The sequence below is a fragment of the Myxocyprinus asiaticus genome, chromosome 20 (assembly GCF_019703515.2).
Source record: "Myxocyprinus asiaticus isolate MX2 ecotype Aquarium Trade chromosome 20, UBuf_Myxa_2, whole genome shotgun sequence".
In the NCBI taxonomy this organism is placed as follows: domain Eukaryota; kingdom Metazoa; phylum Chordata; class Actinopteri; order Cypriniformes; family Catostomidae; genus Myxocyprinus; species Myxocyprinus asiaticus.
This window is the reverse complement of record NC_059363.1, coordinates 33,542,381-33,564,186: the sequence shown is the minus strand read 5'-3', so window position 1 is coordinate 33,564,186 and position 21,806 is coordinate 33,542,381. Positions and strand designations below refer to the sequence as shown.

The window sequence follows — 21,806 nt, the reverse complement described above, 5'->3', positions numbered from 1 at the left end:
AGTAAATGAGGTGAGGTGGATTACTTGTTGAAACCACAAAGAGCCCACCCTTACAACAAATGCCCATTATTGTTCCATAAATATACCATAGTTACCACAATAAAGCTGTGATAACATTGTATTATTAGCCATTATACTGTCTGTCATTTATGAAATTAAACAAAATGGCAAAGATTCTGAAAGCTTATTGTGCTGTTTGAAGGAGATCCTAATTCGTTATGGTTTGACAGCACATGCTAAACATGTAAACATTATCGGTTAAATCAGTATTTACAAACTACCACAAAAAAACAGACGTACAATTGACTTAATGGTGACACTTTTTGGGAGATAACACGAGAATGGATGAATCGGCTTGTTGTGCCAGTTCATTTAAACGAACCGATTCGCAAAGACGAACTGGTCTTCCCAAAAGCTAGATGCCATCTGTTCGGAGCAGCGTGACGCCCTCTGCTGTCTGTTGCACGAAATGCGCTGGGCAAGTTTTACACAACCCTGAGCGACTCCTCAAACGATGTGTGCTGGAATTTGATTCGGGTGATGCTCTCTACGGCCGGGATCGTATGCTTAACGCTTGTCACCTAAAAGCTGCCGTTTTGCCGGTGTGGAGGTAAAATGAGCAGCACGGAGAGCCATGATTCGGGAGAGCAGCCCTGCATTCGCCTGGAACACCTACCGGGCAAGAGCACGCACCTAGCGGGCAAAGCGTCTCCGCAGGTGAACAGCCGCTGGGATGTGCCACAAGTGACGGCCAACGGGGTGCATGACATCGAGGACCGGATTTTACGAATCACCGGCTATTACGGTTATAACCCCGGATACTCCAGCCACAGAAGTAAGTGTTTGCAGAAATAAATGTATAATGTTGTCATGCAGTCATGCAAATATGTTCACACTGTCTGCTCATTGGGGTGCATAGACTTGAATAATGTAGCTATACACAGTGTGAGTTTGGACTGTTTAATTTGTATGTATGCATTAGTTTATTTAGTTGACATAAAAAGAGATGGTGGTTTGCTCACTTGTTATTTGCTCACTAAATGAATCTGATCAACACATGCATTCTAAGTGGGGCAGAACTTTCTGTTAAACATTTGAACAGAATAGAATAGAACAGAACAGAAAAATATAATATGGCAGAATAGAATGGAATTGAATAGAAATAAGATGGAGTGTGTAACAGATAGTTTTAGAATACTAACTCATCCCTTTGCTATTTGGACTGGTAAGACCTATCAGTGGAGCAATTTATCAATGTCAACAAACTACAAATATTCTATACATTATGCTCACAAATAATTGCTGTCAACTATGCTATAAATGCAAGTGTTGTCTTCAGCTTACTGAAACAGATTTGCAAATGAAACTACACATCACTTTGCTCATAAATGCAAATAGGCTATAACACAATAAGTTATTGTGCTCTCACAAGCAAACAAGAAATCACAAGCAACAAATAATGTGTATGGCCAGGCTGACAATAACTAAATGCAAAGAGACACTAAGCAGAAAGACACTGATGTGCTGAACACTTATTATCATATAACACTTATATGATTCTAATTATAGGTCTGTGTGCCTTTCCTGAATTTCAATACCCTCTTAGTCTGTTTTAATGCAGTCGAAATAGTCTTGGCACAGCAAGGATTTGTGGTTTGGCTTTTGTTGGCATGCAGAATTATATATTTTTTTTAATTATTATTTTTTTTAATGTCACCAAGTGCAATGACTGAGAGGAATCTGCCTATTTGTACACACACAGACTTTACCACACAATGCTGTACGTGTTAGCATTGGTGGTCTAGCCCGTGTCTCTGGTGTGCTGTTATAACACTGGTGCAGTATGTAAGTACATGAATCACATCTAATAATTATCATTGTTTGTGTGTGTGAGTGCGGTATCTCTGTGTCCCCGAGGTCTTTGGAGTTAATGTTATCTATGCACTACATTTATCTTTACCCACCCATTGTAAGCATATCATACATGTGGGGCTGTGCCAGAGATGTCAATTAAAGCAAAAACTACAAAACAACATAAAGCCAAAAGGAGGATTGAAGGATCCCAAGACCTTTTGGGGAAAATCATAGTCAAATGTCTTTTCAAATAAAGAATGCAATTTTCAAAAACATTTTCAAGTAACCTTAAATGTTCCTTTTACAAGTGCTTTGTTGAAAGAAGCTGAATCAAAAATCAGCAAACTGATAAATCACCTTGATCAGTGATTCTCAACTGGTTTTGCTTCAGGACCCAGATTTTACAGTGGAAATCAAGTGGCAACCCAACACAATACCAAAATTGTTTACTGCAGAAAAGCAACAAAAATGTCCTTAAAACCCAATGTGAAATGTATTAATACTAACATTAACTGCAAAGGCCCAACAATATCCAAAATTATTAATGACAAAAGTAATGGTAAGTGATAAAAGTTGATAAGCCTATTCATTTTGGGACGGGTTCAAATACAAGTTAACCTATAATAATGATTACCACAAAAAATGTTTACATTTTTTTTTATATTCAATCGCCCCTCGTTTATTTAAAAAAGCAGTTGCAGTGAGGCTCTTACAATGGAAGTAAATGGGGCCAGTACATAAATGCAAAAATACACAGAGGCTGCGTTTACACTGCAAGGCTTAATGCACAGATCTGATCTTTTGACCAAATCCGATTTTTTTGTCCCGCCTGTTTACATTCACTGAAGACACGACTCATATCTGATATCTGTGTTTACATTAATCTCCCGCCCAAACTCGAATGATTCCATTGATGATCGCTTTCACTTACGAGCACCACAGTTCACCCTCGGGTTTTGAATGGCCTTGTGCTATTTAATATTTTCAAAAGTAGGCAAAATTGCACGCAATTAATTCGGCAAAAAAGGCGAAAGCAACTTTTCACTGCTGCCATGGTAAGCATCGGTTAGATGGTTGTGGCTAAAGACCTGTTTAGATGGTATTAGTTTTCCTGTCATATATCTGTAAATTAATTATTACTGTGAACATCTGTAATATTTACCGTCAATTTGCATGCACGGGATAAGCAATGTCTTTAAAAATCACATGTGTATACAGCATTTACACACTGCTGTTACCTATTAGAAAATGTATAATGTGCTTATTAATTAAGCAGGACATATTAAACATGATCATATACTGTATCTGTGATTATAAGAAGACATTGATTGTACTATCTGGCTAAATACAACAGAAATGTTGACATTAACAAGCCTGTAATCATGTATTACACTCTTGAATTAAAAATATAGACACTCCCTCACTTTATGTAATTTTATGTTCTTAAATGCGGGGCTCAACCCAATTTCCCACACTCACTCTGCTCAAATCATTTTCAAAAACATGCTCGTTTCTCTTTTACATGGGTAAATATTTAATATTTAAAGGGCTCAAGTGCTGGAAAGTGCAGATTTACGGGCTTTATATTAATTTGCACTGGATTAATATTACCAGGGGTTATTTTTACAGACCGTTTTATAGTAGGTAATGTCCCCATATAAAAACAGTTCCGTCTGGATACGGCTACGGATATGCGTGTTTAGTCATAGGTCAGATGTCCAGATATCGGATATGTATCTGATTTAAAACCACATTTGGAAGTGGCTCAGATCGGATGCGAAAAAACCTGATCTTGTGCGGATTTTTCCATTTACACATGTGCAACAATATCCTATCTGTGTCAGATGTGAGTAAAAAATCAGATTTTTTGTGACAGTGTAAACACAGCTATAGTTTCTAAAGTATAGCATCAAGATATAAACATTTTACAGTGTGTTAACACGATTTTAGTGTTATAAACCTTATGTGTAAAGTTATACCTGATTTTAGGATTGCAGTTTCGTTGTAATGACAACCAGAAGGTAAGCAAGCAATTTTATCACACTAAAATCATGCTAACAAATATAATGTTTAAATCTTGTGGCTATACTTTTGAACCAGTGTGAATTTTAACATTTATAGACAGGGTCCCATTCACTTCCATTGTAAGTGCCTTACTTTAACTTTTTTTGCCTTTTTTTTTTTTAACCGTGTTGAAATGTTTTACCCAATTTGGTGTTCCCGGTCAAAAATGACCGGTCTATTAAAAATTGCTTATAAATCTCTCGTTATGCTATATTATCACCAAATATTGGGTTAGATGTTTTTGTCAATTTGTTTTCTTTCAATTAGCACAGGTTTTCTATTTCTTTTTGGAGCTTATTGATCATAGGCCTCATTGACCTGAGCTTATGCACCAGTGAAAAAAGCATTATTTGTGGATAATTTTGGCAATATTAAATAAAATATGAAAACATTCTGTACTATTTATCAGACTAGTGTGCTTTAATGTTTAACCAGGATGTTTGTTTTGAAATGCTTTTATTTTGTACAAAATGGCACAAAGTCACACTTGTGGTGTTCCCGGTCAAAAATGACCGGCCACTGAAAATGAATGGGGGAGATCAAAAATAAGAGGAAAATTGAGTGTTCAGGAGCATGTACATGTTCACATATGTGCTTGCAAACATAAAGGCCTTGGACCTGTGCATGTGCACATACACACACACATGTGCACTAACACACACACACGTGCACGCACGCACAAACACACCTATGCTCACGGACACACACAAACTCTTTTGAGTATTACATGCTTTCTTTTTCACAGAGATTAACTTTATCCTACCCTGAACTGCAACCTGTGCTAATTGAAAGAAAACAAATTGGCAAATAGATCTAATCCAATATTGGGTGATTATATAGCATATTGAGAGATTTATAAGCAATTTTTTTAGGCCAGTCATTTTTGACTGGGAACACCAAAAGTGTAACAAGGTGAAACCCAAATTCAAAACATTTTCAGACATTTTTGGGGAAGTTGTGATACCCTGTGTGAGCAAAGTCAGTACATTTTAGTCCAATAGGATAACATTAACTAGCATTTTAAGGCAAAAGAAAATCCTCTTCTGGTCAAAATGACCGGAACACAACATAAGGGTTTATAAAGTAGCGTTAGAGTCTAAATTATTTTTTGTGAAAATCAACATACTGCCACAAATGCTGTCGATTGAGGTTAACTTGTATTGAACCCAGAACATTCCTTTAACTATGAACAATGCACAGTTATATGATTAGTTGCATTTTATTATTTGCATTTAGCATTGTTTTTTCCCGTTGTCCATTTATCTCAGAGCTGATCCACAACCCATTTTTGGTGGGATCTGGAACTGCTGGGATCTTGACCCACCAGTTGAGAACCATTGCTCTAGAACACACACACACACACACAAAGTTTTTTAGGAGATACATTTTGTCTTTTTATGGTGAGGTGTCACATTGATCCATTTTCCCAGAGTCTATGCCATGCTCATCACTGTTTTAAGACCTGATTCAGCACTTTATGGTGAGAATTAAAGTGTCAGACAAAGACAGGCAAGAAGAACAATGTGAAATCACTACTATTCATCAAAACTTATTGTAACCAAACATCATGGATCCCAGAGAACTCAGCCTGTACACATTGTTATTGACAGTAAAGCTTAAAATTGATGCTTAATAATTCATTGATGAAAAATATATGTCGTGTTGGTTTGTTCGTTGAGAAAAATCAAAAGAAAATATTCGTATTGAACGAAATGAGGTAACAAGCAAAAGCAAGCTCTTCTCGCATAAACTTCACGTTATCACATTGGAGTCTCATCCATGTCATGGCTGATGGGAATAACAGTTCAATTAGCTAAAGTCAACATGAAACGGCATTCGCAATCCATTTTACTTCCGTATTGTGGCTTATTTTTGAGAGAAACAGGATACGAGAAACAAATTTAGGGCAGGACTTGATTGGATCATGAAAGGTCATCGTTCCAAACCAGAATCGAAGCCAGACCTGAAGGCCAGTTTGAAGTCGACTGTGGAGGACTACTCCCCTCCTGAAACATAGGAGTATGTTTAGAAAGTCAGATCACATACATTTCATAATATTTGTCCTAATGGAAATAGTTATTTTTCAAATCTATTGTTATTTACTATAACATTTATTACATCAACTTTAAGCTACATTAATTTACTGCATTATCTATTCGCAAGATTTTAAATCATCACCTTGCATTAATACATTACCTTTATCAGTAGCCCCAAACAATGCCATAGTGGCTATTGGTTAACATTATTTTCTGGCTGAGGGGACATCAGCCAAAAAGGAAAGTCATTTCAGAGGCAAAGCAAATTCTGAAGAAAGATTATGAAGACAAACCTTTTTTCTCTAGAATAATGTGCATTTATGAAACGTGGACAATAAGAACAGAAATGGGTGTTATTGTAAGCATGTAAAGAGGGTCAGTTCTGATTTCATGCTGACTTAGGATCACTTTACTTTCTTTTTCAACTTACTAGTGAAGGACGTTTGGATCACTTTCAAATGAATAAAGGGAAGCTTGAGCAGTGTACTGTTAATGAATGAATCCCAAGTTTTCCCAGCAGCAGTCCCTAACCAGTCCTGATGTTGCATCTTCTCTACCAGTAGGGTGTAATTGTATCAGATCTGTCTGACTTGCATTCTTCAAACCTTAAAGCATATGCTTTGGAATTTTTTGTTTTTGTTTTTGGAATTGTTTCGAAACCTCACTAAATAGCTGAAAACTCTTTAAACCCAGCTAAATATGTGCAGAAAAGTATTGTTTTATTTATTTATTTATTGTATCTAGTCTATGCTAATCGGTTTCATTCAGTGGCGAAGGCAAGAGTGGACCAGGTGGGCCTGGACCCACCCAATTTAGACCCAGGCCCACCCAGAATATTACAGATTATTCTTTGACTTTGGAAGTGTGAAAGAACTGTTTGAATGCACTGCTACTCTATTATGATGGAAAATTTGGTTTTAAAAAAATGCATTGGCTGAAATGTATTTAAATGTAGGCTTATGCTCACATGAAGTCTAGTCATATCAGTCTTAGAGAAGAAACTGTTTTATTCTACATACTGTACATATTGAGATCACATGACCAGCTGAATGTCACTCACTTCATTATTTGTGCTGTGTATTGTAAGTAGCTCAGATTGTAATTGAAAATTTCATTTTCAATGTGTTTTTGCTGTTCACAGTTCCATCTAAAACAGATCTGTCAAATGTGACTTGTGCAGCATAACTAATAACACTAAACCAGATGAACTTGGATACATGCAACATTCAGAGATCACATGATGGTATGCAGTTTAAATTAAAGCAGGTGGCATTCAATTCTGTATTACATCAACTACATGCCATTTTGAAACAAAAGGAATAGTTCACGCAAAAATGAAAACTGTCGCATTTACTCACCCTCAAACCCCCCAATATTTATACCATGATCAATGGAAATGCTTCACGCTGCAACCCCCCAATGTCAAAGAAAAATCTATGCCCTTGGGGAAAAGTCTTATCTGAAGTTTAAAAAGAAAAATTAAACAAAGGCTTGCCTCCTTTGCTGGCCACACAGAAGGTAGTTAAAATGAAATGGCATCCACCTCCCTACAAAAGCTCCCAGTATTAGCTAACAACTTTAAGCAGTAAAACAATATCAATTAACGCCTTTATACAAAGCTTACTGGCTATACAAGTCACGAGACACAAAGTAGCCCAGCATGTCTGAGACAAGAGAGGGGAAGCAGAGAATGGCATTTCCCAGCAGCTTTTATCCCCACTGCTCATAGCCAGACCAGTCCAGATACCTCTCGTTAGTGGTCTCACCTGGTAGGCATTAGAGTGATGGAGCGAGAGAGAGAGGAGACAGAAGACAGGAGCTGTGTCCGAAACCGCCCCCTTATCCACTATATAGTGCACTATTTTGGGTGTCGGCCATTTTGTAGTGGTGTCCGAATTCTGAGTGAGCCACTCGTTCCCTACTTCTATTCACTCATTCTTACCCACAATGCACTCTAATTTCGAGTGTACATTCGATGTATACCCATAATACACCGCAGGGAAGACGAGAGAGCGAGTGAGCGGGCGAGAGAGAGATGCCAGTTTACTGCTTCCTTCACTCCTGCAATGTTTTATTTCATGCTGAATATATTAAATTACTTTTTGACAAATCATTACTTGATTAAAATAACATAATAAAATATAGAGAGGCAAAACACACAGATACATTTGAAAATGTACTCTTTATTTATATTTATACAGAATTTTGCCATTCTGCTGAAGAATTCTTTAGTTACGAGGTGATATTATTTTAACTCAGGAGACTGTACACAGTGGAAATTATAATTCTGTGGATGATTTAAATATTCGGTTATAACATGAAGGTCATGATAACTTTGGTGATGTTTATGGTCGGATTAGAAACGCTACCCAGATTTTATTGGAGTTTAAAGATACTAAAGTATAACAAATAAATACAATTATGTAAATTTGATAAAATTTGTTTACTCTTTATATTAATATATATTAAAAATGACAAACAGAATAAAGATTTATTGTATTAATATATTATTTGATAAGAATAACAAGTAAGGCCCAAGTATTTTAAAAGTTCATACACTAGTGGCCAAAAGTTTGGAATAATGTACAGATTTTGCTCTAATGGAAAGAAATTGGTACTTTTATTCACCAAAGTGGCATTCAACTGATCACAATGTATAGTCAGAACATTAATAATGTGAAAAATTACTATTGCAATAAAACTACTTCAAAATGTTCTCATCAAAAAATCCTCCACATGCAGCAATGACAGCTTTGCAGGTCCTTGGCATTCTAGCTGTCAGTTTGTCCAGATACTCAGGTGACATTTCACCCCACACTTCCTGTAGCACTTGCCATAGATGTGGCTGTCTCGTCAGGCACTTCTCACGCACCTTACAGTCTAGCTGATCCCACAAAAGCTCAATGGGGTTAAGATCCATAACACTCTTTTCCAATGATCTGTTGTCCTATGTCTGTGTTTCTTTGCCCACTCTAACCTTTTCTTTTTGTTTTTCTGTTTCAAAAGTGCCTTTTTCTTTGCAATAATTCCGATGAGGCCTGCACCCCTGAGTCTTCTCTTTACTCTTGTACATGAAACTGGTGTTGAGCGGGTAGAATTCAATGAAACTGTCAGCTGAGGACATGTGAGGCGTCTATTTCTCAAACTAGAGACTCTGATGTACTTATCCTCTTGTTTAGTTGTACATCTGGCCTTCCACATCTCTTTCTGTCCTTGTTAGGACCAGTTGTCCTTTGTCTTTGAAGACTGTAGTGTACACTTTTGTATGAAATCTTAAGTTTTTTTGGCAATTTCAAGCATTGTATAGCCTTCATTTCTCAAAACAATGATTGACGAGTTTCTAGAGAAAGCTGTTTCTTTTTTGCCATTTTTGACCTAATATCGACCTTAAGACATGCCAGTCTATTGCATACTGTGGCAACTCAAAAACAAACACAAAGACAATGTTAAGCTTCATTTAACGAACCAAATAGCTTTCAACTGTGTTTGATATAATCGCAAGTGGCAATTTAGCATGATAAGGTGTTGGAGTGATGGCTGCTGGAAATGGGGCCTGTCTAGATTTGATGAAAAATGACTTTTTTTCAAATTGTGATGGTGCTGTTTTTTACATCAGTAATGTCCTGACTATACTTTGTGATCCGTTGAATGCCACTTTGGTGAATTAAAGTACCAATTTTCTTCCGAAACAGCTAAATCTGTACATTATTCCAAACTTTTGGCCACCAGTGTATTTGACGTTGTTTCTGCGACAGCCCCAGAGCTTCGACGCTCGGTGTATATGTCAGCATCCGAATTCTCTCACTCATTTCCTTCACTCACTGTTGAGATATAGTGCACTAACTGCCATTCACTATATAGGAAAAAGGACACAGCTAGGGAAAACACATGCACACACAAAAGACATTCCCACCCCAAAATATACAACCAAAACAAATGATATAAAATGGCCACTTGAATACGACTTAGGATGTAAAAGTGCTGCGGAAGAAAGAAAGTCATACACATCTGGGATGGCATGAGGGTGAGTAAATAATAGAGAATTTTCATTTTTGGGTGAACCACCCTTTAAAGTTATTGCTCATTGACATACATTTCTAAAAACGTATCTTGTCCTTATTGACTTCAGACATTTTACTATGAAAAATGTGATGCGACAAATGTTCTGGAGCTTTTTGCAACAGCTAGTGGATTTGTCCTCAAATCATATCACCTTATTGTAAATCTTATTGTAAGGTTTGCTCACACATCTCTAAAACCAGAATTACAGCCTTTGTATACTGTATCAGTCATCAGAATTACTAAATTGTTTGTAATATTTACAATAGAGTTGTGAATAAAGCTGGGAAACAATGCTGCAAGCACAAAATTGTCTGAATGTGTAATACATCTTTTGGCAATCAGCCATGTGTACTACTGTATGTGCTCTCCTGTACTGCCCCCATCTGGTCTTTCAACATATGTCTTTTCACTCTTTCATCGATTCAGGCTGATATAGTGATGAGAGGACCAGAGACCAACCCACTCTGATTACAGTTAGTTGATTACTAATAAATCACAATCACATACAAACGCATCAACGCAACCAAACAATATTTTGTCATCATTTATTGTGTCAGCTAAATATGAATTATTTTACCTTGGATCTCTCTTATTATTCTTTGTTCAGTACATCTTACATTTTACCAACTTTACATACAGTATAATTTATATGTGGCTGGCACTGAGAATAGCTAACCATAAGGGCTGTGGCTACCTAGAAATGAACTTTCATTCTGTGAAAATATTTGCATATGCACATTTGCTGCTACCAAGGTTTGGTTAAGGTATTTTCCCTATAAACAACTCGGTTTTGGGCGAGATGTCACACGTACTGATTGTTTTTGCTGAAATATCACTACATTCTGTCAGAATCACTGATTTAGAATGACAGGGTGACAGAGATGAAATGAGTGCCTACGACATTTCTCTCCAATACGTGTCTTGCAGGAATACAGAAATTAAAAAAAAGGAGCACCGCAAATACTTTAATAGACTTAATTGGGACTATGACATGTAGTGGCTCTACCCTGTCAGTTTGTATTTGTTCCTTGCTGTATAAAGTATACAGTATGTTTATGTGCAGTCTTAGTGAGAAAAAAGATTTACAATAAACACAAATAGTTCTGCCTCCTTTTTCTTAATTTATACTTTTTTTTATTTTAGATTAAAGTAATGTTCCTGGTTCAGTACAAGTTAAGCTCAATCGACAGCATTTGTAGCATAATATTGATTACCACAAAAACATTTTTTTTTTTAAAGTATAAAAATCAAGGTTACAGTGAGGAACTTACAATGGAAGTGAATGGGGCCAATTTTTGGAGGGTTTAAACACAGAAATGTGAAGCTTATAATTTTATAAAAGCACTTACGTTCATTATTCTGTTAAAACTTGTGTATTATTTGAGCTGTTAAGTTGTATAAATTGTCATTTTTACAGTCATTTTAGGGTTTGTTGACATTACATCGTCACTTTACAGAGAAAAGGTTAGTAAGTGATTTTATCACAGTAAAGTCATGTTTACACACATATCCTTTATGTCTTGTGACTATAGTTTTGAAAAAGTGAGTATTTTAACATTCAGAAATTGGCCCCCATTCACTTCCATTGTAAGTGCCTCGCTGTAACTTCAATTTTTAAATAAACAAGGGATGGGTCAAAATTATTTTCTGTGGTAATCAACATTATGCCATAAATGCTGTTGATTGAGCTTAACTTGTGTTAAACCCGGAACATTCCGTTAAATGTGGCAAACCTTATCAGGAAATGTGAGGCTGATACTGATATATTATAACACTGTGATTGGCCGATACTAATCAGATCACCAGTATTTCTTTTAAAAGTGCTACGCTTTTGCAAGTTATATGCTGCAGTTCTTTGTTCAAGCCCTACACTGTAAAATTACATTCAATTTACATGAATTGTTTCTAAAAATTTTTTAATTGAAAACAGTTATTAATAGTTCTGTTGTCAAAGATCTTTGTGACATACTGGCAACCAGTAAACACCATGAGAGCATCATACACCGCAGAGATACATTCAAAAATATGATATATCCACTCCAATCTCCAAAACTGCTCCAGTGAGAAATCATTAGCATTTATGATTTGTTTACCATCTTTGACATTTTGTTGTAATGCAAAACACAAATTATTAATTATTAATCATAGACATGTAATTCATATACATTTTTAAAACAAACCTGGCATTGTATTGATCTTTTAATCTATTCATCTGAATTGTTACATTTCTGAAAGTGTAAATTTGCGAATGCTTAGAATTGCCAATAGCTTTTCCTCCAGTGCTTGCTTCGAGGGCTGAGCAAGCGCTCATTCATTACAGTAGCAGAGTATATGTGATTTTGTGCATGCTGCATTTAAAAAAAGATCAGCCCTTAATCTAGGCACAATAGATTGGTGCATCCCCAGCGTGGTTGCCTGCAACAACTCCCTTTGATTCATCAAAAACAATTTAAATTTAAATTAAAAGTTATGGATGAAAATCAGATGGAAAACCAGCAAAGGTCTTAAAGTTAGAGTTGGTTTAAGATTCAGGTTGGGGTAGATTTTGGGCAAAAGTAAGTTTTAGGGTTTGAGTTTGGTATGGTTAGGATTGGGGTTTGGGTTGGATTAGGGTTAGGGTCTCAGTAGGCTTCTCGCTTCTGCAGGACATATAAATCCAGTGTGTGAATGTCATAACCAAATCTGTTTTGGAGAACAAGGGTCACCATCTAGCCATGGCCAACCATAATTTCTGAGTTCAGAGAAGAGATGCAACTCCCTCCTCCTGGCCACAAGATGTCACCGCTCTCATTTTACAAATGGTTAATTCTATGTCCAATTCACTTGTCCAAATAACATTTGACAAATTGTTTAGTTGACCAAGTATCTGAACTCTCAAGTCATTAAAAGGGGTCATTTTTTATTATTTTTCCATTAAGTTTTTAATGCCAAAATAGCCATAATTTAGGTTTTTACAACTATTTTGACCCTTAAGAAATAATCAGGCCGTGTTTTTCCTGTTGTGTCTTTAAGACTTCTAAATAAGCACTCTCTTTGCATGTGAAATGAGATACAGTACTTTGCTGCACATTTACACATTGACTGCAGACTTGCTGTTGGGTCAAAAATAGCAAGTATGCATTCATTTGTGTGATTTCAGAAAGTTGCTGAATTTTGAAATTAACCATTTTTGCAGCTCAGTTTCAAAAGATACAGTATGTATGTAAACTGTACTTTAAAAGTGGTAATGAACTATATTTTTCAGTATCAAGGAAAACTTTATTCCTCATGAAATGAACCCTTGAATTAGTGGACATTTGAAGGAAAACTGTTACAAACAGGAAAGACCATGTGGCAAAGTTGCTGCAGTTCAAAATCCTGATTACTAGAATTTCTGTTTCAAACAAGAATGGTTAGCTTGTAGCAAAAGTACGAGAAAGTTCATATTTATTCAAATCACGCAGCTCCTGCACTTTTGTAAGTCTTTTATGAGGTTTTGACTAAGTGGTTATGAAGTGTGTGTTACACATAGTGTGTGCACAATTCCCCTCTCTTCTCATCACGTCTCACTCTCATGTCGTAGAACGCTGCTAATAGACATGCATAAAGGATGCAGCAGGTCTGTGGACAATGGTGGAGGAACATGGCACTGATCTAAATGACAAAGGTGGTGAATGGGGCCACACAGGCAGTGTCAAAGGTGGAACACAAGGGCCAGGCGTTGCTATGGCAGGACGTGAGTGGAGGGGGGCATTGGGACTAAACAACAGGCATCCCAAATGGCAGGTGTCCATTTGAAAAAGAGAGGTTGATAATATAAGACCACTCTGAATATAGGTCCATATGCGTGATTGTTCATTTCCATACAAGAAGTTCAGAGCATTGGGTATGAGTGTATGAATGTCCTCTACAGCTCAGCTGAAGTTGATTATTGTTCAAGTATATTACTGCAATATATATATGTAAAATAAGTCATTAAAATAGCTGAGCGTGACACAATACATGTAGTCCTGACATAAAATCCATCTTAAATATGCATGAATATATTTTAACTTTGCATGAGCTGTTGGGGTTTATATTTAATGGTGTCTAGGCCTGAAATGCTTTATGTATATGCTGTAAATGCCAATGTGTCAAAATCAATACATACAGTATATGTGAAAGCACATGATCATCTAAAGTATTAACAGTGGCCCCAAAGACTATTTGGACACTTAAGACAAAATTAAGAATAAATTGCAATGCATAAGATAACAAAATACTATACTAAGTGGCATCTATAAACAAGTGTGCTTAACTTTTTGCAATTACTTTTAAAATCAAAATTGAATCTAAATTTAAATACTTAAAGGGATAGTTCACCCAAAAATGAAAATTCTCTCATCATTTACTCACCTTCATGCCATTCTAGATATCTATGACTTTATTTCTTTTGCAGAACACAAATTATGATTTTTAGAAGAATATTTCAGCTCTGTAGGTCCATGCATGTTATTCCAAAGAACAAAAAGTGTTTTTTTTTTTTTTTTTAGATTGTAATAACTTGCTTGGCATTTAAAATGACTTTCCTTTTTGGACGACGTTACAAATCCCACTTAATTTTTAACCTCTCCCCTCTAATCACCTGGTGGTATTCTGGTATGTAATGATCAATTCCTAATGATTAAATTCAAGTCCCGCCTTACATTTTCAATAATGTTGAACATACTCTTTCATTCAGAAATACTTCAGTGTACAGTAGGATATGTTGCAAATGGTGTTTCACATTGAGTGCCCTTTAATCAGACTGATCTCACAGAAAGCAAACAGAAGGTTGAACTTTTGTCTGCTAAAATCGCTCTTTACTTTTTTAATGTCCAAACTGGCTGAAGCATGATCTACAGTCGTGTGTATGCGCAACAGTACTGAGCAAAACTGCGCTGATCACACTGTGAATTCAGTGTCAGTAGGTCGAATGTTCTGCTGCTGAAATCAGTCTGTTCTTACTGAAAATCTAACCAATACCCCCAGTGGCTGATGCTGGAAGTGTTGTTGACCAGTTTCCTTGTGAAATCTCCACAGGGTGGTGCCAAAAGCGAGTTGTATTTTTTTGTTGAAAATGATGTAATACAGTGAACTGGAGAACATATTTTAGTAAACCTAGCCCCTAATCAAAACCCCAAACCTGAACCTTAACCATCACTGGAGTAAAAATGTAGCTTTAGAACAAAAATGCAACCTCTGAATCATGCTCACCATTCTTTATGTGAACGTGATTACTTCCTGGTTTCCATGGGACCAGAACCCATTTCTGAGAGATTCTGAGAGATCAGTAGTGCGACAGGGAAAAATAATTAAGTTTGAATTGATGCAAAAATGTCTAATGGGGGATAATTTGGTATAATTCGTCCGAATGTGGTGGATTTTAGGATACATGAAATTCGGCAATAGCATGCCGATTTTCTAGTGATCATGTTGTTCTCTTACTTCTTTGAATCAATTTAATATGAAAGGCACAGCACATCAGATTTGATTAGAAAATACATTTATATACTCTTAACCCTAACATTAACCGAAATTGCGCAATTTGTGTAGTTGGAAAAACCTTTCTTAAAAATAAATGTCACTTGGTTTGATATTTTATCTAATGCAATGAAATTGATCATTATTCAGATTGGCTTACATGTCCACAATACAAATAAGTATCCAAGTGTGGCGTAATTGCCACTCACTATATTTTAAATATAAAAATCACTGTTTTCTCTCAGTTCAGTGCCTTTTTGTCCAAAAAACAGTGTTATTTATTTTAGTAAGTAACAGGACCATATGTTCAGGCCAATGATGATTGCTTTAAAGGGGTCATCACATGAGAAATCAAATTGTTCTTGTTCTATTGACATATAAATGGTCATTGTACTATAAAAACATCCTTTAAGTTTCAGAACTCAAAACTTCCTCCTCACTGCAGAAAGAGCATTTGTTGAAACCAAGCTGCCAAAAAGACTCGTTCTCTACTTTCTCCACATTGTGATGTCACACTGTAGTAGATATTTGCATCTGACCGCTTCCACAAAAACACATCAATGCCTACTTTACCTTATCACTTCTGTAGCCCCTCCCAGTAGTGGTGAGCACTGAGATGGTAAGGAGAGAGCAGGTCAGTCAAGAGCAGAGAGCCATTCATAATAGTGGGCGTTTACTGTCAAGTCTTAAAGGGGAAGCAGCAGCAAAACCAAGTTTTTCTGACAGAGGATCAGAATGAGGGTGGAAAATGATCATGTTTTACAAATATATGACTGCTTTTTGTGCAAAAATCTTTACTGATATTTAGGGATGGGACGATATATAGAATTTCGATATATCGCAAACCAAAAAAATGACTAACCATATCAAGGCAAAACTCGATATTTCGACATTTGAAACATTGTTTTCTCTTCATGTGATCATAAATGAAATGACCTGTCAAACATCATAATCTCTCTGTCACTTGATTTTACCCCTGTTGCACTTTTTTTCAACACATAAGGTCCTGGAAGTGCTTAAAGTGCCTGAATTTAGCTCTTAGAAATGTAAGTACTGGTATACCATGAAAAATCGCCTTGTTTTGTTGAAAAGTGCTTTAGATTAAAATGGAACATTTCTTCCATGTAATGTGTGTCCATCAAAGATGAGATCCCACATGCCACTTTCATTGAATAATGTGTCTTTTAATATCCTTTCTGTTCTTTACAGTCAGTTAAAAAAGTAAAAAGAAATATTAATTTTAAGCACAAATAGCACAGATGAGCTAAAAAAACAAGACTTTGTTCTCATTATAAATGAACCGCAACACCTGTACGAGTCTGTGAGATGCACTTTAAACTCTTAAAGTGACCGTACCATTATAGCACTTGTTATACAAATGAATGTAAACTTAATTTTATTACTTGTAAATTGTACACATTATTTCAAACATTGACAATTCATATCATTATTATATATACACAATTTCAATAAATAATATAAATATTTTTATATTTTTAAAAAGTTAAAATGTGATTATAATAATAAAGACAAACAAATTATTAAAAAATATATATATATACACACACTTTCACATACTTTTTCAGGACAGGTTCTGTTCAGTTCTATTGCTTGTTCTGCACCTGATCAGCCTGAATGTAGCCAACTATTTTAGGCTCATTTGTTTGTGATCTTTTCTTAAAGTGAAAGGTATATGAGAAACTATTATTTAAACTTTGAAGATTTATATTGTGTAATAAAGAACTTTATTTTGATGAGAAATTATAATGCGCATACATAAAAAAAAATGTTCTGCCATACTTGTAATTTAAGTGTAATCATATCGAATCGAGATAATATCCAATCGTGAACCTCATATCGTATATGATATCATGAGAACCATATCATCCCATCATCCCATCCCTACTGATATTATCAGTGAACCAGTGAATTAAAAAAAAAAAAAAAAAAAAAAAAAGGCATGTCATGACCCCTGTAAGACTACATGGGAGCAAGGCTTCCCTTAAAATTTCATTAAAATTGCACAATGACATTTTAATCAAATTGCATATAATTTCTCAAATTGCATATAACATAATTCAGACAGTTATTGTCCTGGTTCAATATTTTAGGGAACAAAAGTGTGCAATAGCATACAACACTTTCGCAGTGTTCATCCCTGTTGATGTTGCCTGCATTATTACGTCCATCGGAGTTAGCGGACACATGGCCCATAGAACCTGGGAGTCTAAGGCAGAAACGCGTCCCTTTAAGTTCAGTGGAGGAACAGATCGATGTTCAGTGGACAAGAGGCTCTAAACGCATCATTTCGGGTCCCGCCCGGACGCTGTGCATCTCTGGAAATCTATGGGGCCTACAACCTGAGAGCACTGTGTGCTGCCTCTGGTGAGGGAGTGCTGGGTGCCGCTTCCAGGGAGCCTCACATAAAGGGGAAAACCCTCTCCAGAGTGACTTTAAATACTCCATCCACATGTGCTCTCCCATCTCTGGCAATTCCACATTGATGTTAAAATTCAGGCCAATCCAGTAAATGGATTTAAAATGGATCCCAGTTCATCCGGTTCGCTATAGTACAAAAGCGAGCAGAGTACTCCAAAAAGGGAAGTCCAGCCTGGCACAGTTCAGTAAATTCAGGTGCTAGATCCATACTGGGTCAGTTCTTCTGTAATGGAGTAGTCTTGAGAAGCGATATGCAGATCTAAGGAAAAACAAGAAACAGTAACACTCCAACACAGCAGCCTTACTGGGACAAGAACTGACAAAGACACAGAGAACATGAGGGCATTATATACACAAGGACTAACAAGGTTAACAAGTGTAACAAGTGTAGTAACTAGACACAGCTGGGGAACAATTAGGGAGGGAACCAGGAACAAAGACACAACTAGGACAATGCACAAGAACTTATCAAAATAAAAGTCACTCAATAAACCTATTGCCCTCTACTGGACGCCAGGGAATGCCCATATATGACAGGGAAAGAGCATTTAAGTTCATGTTAATGGTTGAGTTTACTTTGCAGGGTGTGTATAGAGCATGCCATTGATGAGGTCACACGCATTTGAGTGGCAAAGCACAATGGAACTGTTCAAAAGAACAGGGCAATCCTGAGTTGCCTAACTGATGCAACATCTTTGTTTGGTCATCAGGAGCTTTCAGGGCTTTCAGAGGGCATGATGAGGACAGTGATTCTGCCAATAAGGGAAACTACAGGGAATTCACTGTGGTGCTGGCAAAGTGTGATGATGTATTAGCTGCTCACTTTTAGTCTTCATCTGTATTTTCTGGCATGCCCCATTCCATACAAAATGATTTGATTTCATCTATTCAAAGTCAAAGCTTCTCCATTTTTTGGATGGCTAGCAGATGAGACAACTGACATTTCGTGTCATGCACAGCTGTCCATCATACTTCGATATGAGAATACTACTGCCTTATACATTTTTTTTTATGTTTCAGGAGTGCGAAATGCTCCAAATGCATTGTTTGTGCACAGCTATGCTCACAGATTGAATTTGGTGTTATCTCAAGGGGCAAAATGCTTGCTTGAATCAAGTGTGTCTGTGTTTGCCACATTCTTTGCCAAATCAACAAAAAGATTGATTAAGTCCACAGGATGCTCATGGCTGCCTAGAAATGCTCCCACTTGATGGAATTTCACATCCCAGGTTATAAGTAGGATGGGGTGTAATGATCCCCTGATGTGCTAAAGGATCTTGATTGACCTGCTCTCTCCTTACCATCTCAGTGCTCACCACTAGTGGCAGGGGCTACAGAAGTGATAAGGTAAAGTAGGCATTGATGTGTTGTTGTGGAAGCGGTCAGATGCAAATATCTAACACAGTGTGACATCACAATGTGGAGGAAGTAGAGAACGAGTCTTTTTGGCAGCTTGGTTTCAACAAATGCTCTTTCTGCAGTGAGGAGGAAGTTTTGAGTTCTGAAACTTAAAGGATGTTTTTATAGTACAATGACCTTTTATATGTCAATAGAACAAGAAAAATTTGATTTCTCATGTCATGACCCCTTTAAAGCAATCGCTATTGGCCTGAACATATGATTCTGTTACTAACGCAAATAAATAACACTGTTTCTGGGGACGAAAAGGCACTGAACTGAGAGCAAACAGTGATTTTTAAATGTAAAATACAGTGAGTGGCACTTACACCACACTTGGATACTTATTTGTATTGTGGACATGTAAGCCAGTCTGAATAATGATCAATTTCATTGCATTAGATAAAATATCAAACCAAGTGACATTTATTTTTAAGAAAGATTTTTCCAACTTGCACAATTTCGGTTAATGTTAGGGTTAAGAGTATATAAATGTATTTTCTAATCAAATCTGATGTGCTGTGCCTTTCATATTAAATTGATTCAAAGAAGTAAGAGAACAACATGATCACTAGAAAATCGGCATGCTATTGCCGAATTTCATGTATCCTAAAATCCACCCCATTCGGACGAATTACACAGAATTATCCCCCATTAGACACTTTTGCATCAATTCAAACTTAATTATTTTTCCCTGTCGCACTACTGATCTCTCAGAATCTCTCAGAAATGGGTTCTGGTCCCATGGAAACCAGGAAGTAATCACGTTCACATAAAGAATGGTGAGCATGATTCAGAGGTTGCATTTTTGTTCTAAAGCTACATTTTTACTCCAGTGATGGTTAAGGTTCAGGTTTGGTGTTCCGTATCATGGTGTTTACCATCCTAAGAAACCAGACAAGCTTAGAGTCGTTTTTGATTGTTCTGCAAGATATCGTGGAACTAGCTTAAACGATCATCTTCTTCAAGGACCTGACTTGATGAATAATTTGATCTGTGTTCTCCTCAGATTTCGTCAGCACCCTGTTGCTTTAACATGTGATGTTGAGAAAATGTTTAATCAGTTCCATGTTTATGAAGCAGATAGAGACTTCCTGCATTTTCTGTGATGGAAGAATGGAGATTTAAGAGAACAACCTCAAGAGTATCGAATGACAGTTCATCTGTTTGGAGCATCTTCATCACCAGGATGTGTGAATTATGGATTGAAGCATTTGGCTAAACATAATAAAGATTAGTACCCTCTGGGCTTTCAGTTTGTGATGAACGATTTTTATGTGGATGATGGTGTTACAAGTGTACGAACAACAGAGAATGTAATTCAACTTGCTCGAGAAGCCAGAGACCTCCCACGTTGTGACAGTCTCCCCGGGTCATGAGGACAGGCCTCTTCCTCCCCCGTCCCAGGCTGTTCCGGGGGTGGTCACAAGGAGCCAGGTAAGTGCTTTGATGTCCTTAGACTCGGCACAGCCACGACATGGTGTGGCAACTCGAGCTCCACCCTGCCGCAAGGCCCCACCTGCCAGTACGTCCAACAACATTGTCCCTTTGGTCCCCCTTGTGCGGAACTTGGACATGTGGCTTGCGCTTTCCAATCCGTCGTGATGGTCCGACTCGACTATGCGATTCAGTTCGCCGGGCATCCGCCCAGGTTCAGCGGTGTCCACTTCACCTTGGTGAAGGACGAAAACGCTGCTACCTTGTGCGGAGATCGCTACCCTCCTACGGAAGGGCGCGAAAAAACCTGTCCCTCCAGCCGAGATGAAGAAGGGGTTTTACAGCCCCTACTTCATCATACCGAAAAAAGGCGGTGGGTTGCGGCCAATCTTGGACCTGTGAGTACTGAACTGGGCTTTACACAGACTCCCGTTGAAGATGCGGACGCAAAACGCATTCTGGTGAGCGTCCGGCATCAAGATTGGTACGCGGCAGTAGACCTGAAGGACGCGTACTTCCACGTCTCGATCCTTCCTCGACACAGACCCTTCCTGCAGTTTGCATTCGAGTGTCAGACATATCAGTACAAGGTCCTCCCTTTCGGCCTGTTCCTGTCTCCTCGCATCTTCACGAAGGTTGCAGAGGCAGACCCTGCCCCGCCAAGGGAGGTGGGCATTCACATTCTCAACTATCTCGACAACTGGCTAATCTTAGCTCACTCTCGGGACATGTTGTGCAAACACAGGGACTTGGTGCTCTCACACCTCAGCCAACTAGGGCTTCAGGTCAACCGGGAAAAGAGCAAGCTCCTCCCAGTTCAGAGCATCTCTTTTCTTGGTTTGGAGTTGGACTCAGTCTCTTTGACAGCGCGCCTCACGAATGAGCATGCCCAGTCGTTGTTGGACTGTTTGAAGGCATTCAAACAGAAAACAGCGGTTCCACTGAAACTTCAGAGGCTCGTGGGGCATATGGCATCCTCAGCGGTGGCCACCCCGCTCGGGTTGATGCATATGAGACCGCTTCAGCACTGGCTTC

The 21,806-nt window shown here is 37.5% G+C and overlaps 1 protein-coding gene across 2 annotated transcripts in view; it reads left to right on the top strand.

The window, feature by feature from the left end:
• The first annotated feature begins 512 nt into the window (after positions 1-512).
• The window catches only part of LOC127411330 (solute carrier family 35 member F4-like), a 75,544-nt gene continuing 54,250 nt past the window's right edge, over positions 513-21,806 (top strand). For both annotated transcript variants that reach the window (XM_051646839.1, XM_051646843.1), the window contains exon 1: positions 513-835. In XM_051646839.1, the coding sequence (XP_051502799.1) occupies positions 616-835 (220 nt within the window). In that variant the 5' untranslated portion in view covers positions 513-615. The remainder of the gene's footprint in view (positions 836-21,806) is intronic.